This window comes from Priapulus caudatus, unplaced genomic scaffold (assembly GCF_000485595.1).
Source record: "Priapulus caudatus unplaced genomic scaffold, Priapulus_caudatus-5.0.1 Scaffold44, whole genome shotgun sequence".
Lineage (NCBI taxonomy): Eukaryota > Metazoa > Priapulida > Priapulimorpha > Priapulimorphida > Priapulidae > Priapulus > Priapulus caudatus.
This window is the reverse complement of record NW_014577105.1, coordinates 506,032-509,245: the sequence shown is the minus strand read 5'-3', so window position 1 is coordinate 509,245 and position 3,214 is coordinate 506,032. Positions and strand designations below refer to the sequence as shown.

General features: G+C 40.9%; 1 protein-coding gene across 1 annotated transcript in view; it reads right to left on the bottom strand.

The window, feature by feature from the left end:
- Positions 1–3,214, bottom strand: part of LOC106820716 — a 29,698-nt gene that overhangs the window by 14,604 nt on the left and 11,880 nt on the right. The window contains exon 2 of the mRNA XM_014825226.1: positions 2,147–2,337. Coding sequence (XP_014680712.1) covers positions 2,147–2,296 — 150 coding nt within the window. The 5' untranslated portion in view covers positions 2,297–2,337. The remainder of the gene's footprint in view (positions 1–2,146; positions 2,338–3,214) is intronic.

Genomic DNA, 3,214 nt, shown 5'->3' with positions numbered 1-3,214 from the left:
GCACTGTAGGCCCGGGCCTACACTATTTTGGCCAAGTTATCTTTTTTTTAAAACACCCATAATTCAAATCCATAAGCTTGCTGGACGAGTTTAAGAGTCTAGGTAAGGAATAACTATTGAAATGAACGTAAAAAATACAAACGAGTTAAAATAGTGTTACGAACGAGTTCAAATGTTAAAAAACTGACAAGATCGGATCCTAGTCTTTTTCGGCGGGTAGAGTGTTGAATGAAACGGCATGCGATAGAAATGACAGCCTAGATGACAGAAGAATAGCTAGGTCACCTAATTTAGCCATATTCTTGCTGGGTTTAAAAGTGATATTGAATTAGGTGTCTAAAGTTAGCAAGAGGTCAGGGAACCAGAATGAACAATCGGGAAGGGCCGTTTCCGGCCATCTGGGGGGTTTGTAAAACCAAAAATTTTCTTGTACGCTCCGCGCCAACCGATGATGGCGCACCGCTCAGATAGTCGTGCCTACAACTTTGAAAATCCTGGCTACGCCCCTGCGTGCAAATAGATATTCGCGTGAACCGAGCAGTGTAGTGAGCACACTTTTGACACATGACTATTTAGCAGTTGCACGGGAAATGTATAGACGCTATGCAAAAACCGTATAAATATATTATGGTTGCATTCTGTATATGTGTGCATGGCATAGTATTTCGAGCCAAATATGCCGACATTGCGAACAAGGTTTAATGGCTTGTACTAACCAGGGTGATGAATTTAACTTAATTAACGGATAAAAAGTTGTAGGTGGTGAAAGCTAGCACCGCGTTCTCGTTATAAGACGATTGTTTCACTGAGAAAACAGCCTAGTTTTTTTTATTTTGATTGCGTCACTTCTTGGGATTTATTGAACTAGACGGCTGATAATTTTGCGTAACGTTGAGATTCGTAGCGGTAGCATTGTTTACATAATACGGGCATATACTGCTGTCGCTACCGACTTCAATATTTGTTTTTCGGGGTTGTAAGGTGGCACGCTTGTGCGGCTCTATAACAGATTCAGGATACGACTTACTCACCCAATTCTAGTAATTAAGCGAGTTGTGACTGTAAATATATTCATTCGCTTTCTTAATTTTTCTGAATTTCAGGGACCTGATATATATATATATATATCTAATACGTATTTGTGGAAGTTTCTCTGTTGGGCTACTCAATATGGGCCACTCTAGATATGTTCAAGGATGGCCATTATATGTAACCTTGGATGCTGAATATCATGGGCACATTGGATTTTACCTCCGAGGTCATCTGACGTCGCAGGAGGAAAACATGATGAAAAAATCATGCCCCTGAAGCAGCGTTAAATCAACGCAGCCCTCCAGCAGCAGTAAATAAACCGGCCCTAGATAAACGGGATTCACTTTGCACTGACTTGCATGACTGTACAATGCGCGTAACATTGAGTTACCATACATGCATTATGTTACATGCGCCATGTCATTGTCGTAATAACATTCATCTTGCACTGACTTGATACAAAGTGTGCAAAACCATAGCACTACATAGACTATAGAGGGTAATAGATAGATAGATAAATAGATAGATAGATAGATAGATAGATAGATAGATAGATAGATTGATAGATAGATAGATAGATAAATAGATAGATAGATAGATAAATAGATAGATAAATAGATAGATAGATAGATAGATAGATAGATAGATAGATAGATAGATAGATAGATAGATAGATAGATAGATAGATAGATAGATAGATAGATAGATAGATAGATAGATAGATAAATAGATAGATAGACAGATAGATAGATAGATAGATAGATAGATAGCTAGATAGATAGATAGATAGATAGATAGCTAGATATATAGATAGCTAGATAAATAGATCGATAGCTAGATAGATAGATAGATAGAAAAATGGATAGTGAGATAGATAGATAGATAGATAAATAAATAGATAGATAGATCATGTAGCGACCAAACAAACGAACGGAGCGTAACTACCAGAATTTGGTTGCAGTCTCTTCGAAAATCATCACCCGCCTTAAGGCTGTGCGGGTCATTCGAGCACGTAGCCTATTCCGGCGACACCTGGTTGCCAGAATTGTAATTATTCTTGAGGGAACAATACACCGCTAAACATTTGTAACTAAACATTGTAGTATCCACTCACCAGTAACGAGTTTAACTCGTGCCGTATGTCGTCCAAAATCTCGACTCGACGTTGAAGTTGTGGTTCTTGATATAAATCTGTAGTCGGTTCGCTGCCGGCCGTCGTCATGACGGACACAAGGAAGGCAATGATCATCCACTGGCTCTCCATGACGTAGTCTATGCGGGTAGTCGGTCGCTGAAGCTCTTTAGCTGATAATAAAAAACAATCTCAGAGTTATTGGGGTGCGAATTTATAGTGTGTAGATGCTAGGTTAGCTTGGATGACTGTGTATTAGCGTTGGTTAATGTCCTTAAAACGGCCTGGTCGCTAAGGAGCGAAATCTGGATAAAAAGTTTCATCGCGATTAAATATTCAGTTACGAGAAAAAATATCAAAAACTCAATGCATTTCGTAAAATAAATAATCTATTAAAGTGGAATTATATGTTTAAATTCTGAGCGACACGGGCGTGCATGCGCGCCCGTGTAGTCGGCCACGCGTACGCGCGTGCGTGCGTGCCTACGTGCGTGCGTGCATGCGTGCGTGCGTGCGTGCGTGCGTGCGTGAGTGCGTGCGCGAGTGCATGCGTGAGTGCGTGCGTGAGTGCGTGCATGTTCACGTCCATGGACGCGTATTCATTTGTATCAATATAAATAAATTGTTGACGAGCAGACGTATACCTGAGAGGATTATGACAGCTATCAGCAGCCAGATCGCCGACGCTTCTATTCATGAAACATTGATGTTTTCATCTATAATTTGCGTGGCGTTCTTGATGCTAAGGCAACCGCTGCGAAACGCAATGAGCTTACGCCAACGATGCACCAATATATACCCTTAATTCCTGCGGTCCGACTGAGAAACCTAGCCGAGTTTGATGGAGAATAAGATGTGAAAAACAGATAAATCCCTTGTGTGTGTGTGTGTGTGTGTGTGTGTGTGTGTGTGTGTGTGTGTGTGTGTGTGTGTGTGTGTGTGTGTGTGTGTGTGTGTGTGTGTGTGTAGTGTGTGTGTAGTGTGTGTGTGTAGTGTGTAGTGTGTGTGTGTGTGTGTGTGTGTGTTGTGTGTGTGTGTATGTGTGTGTGT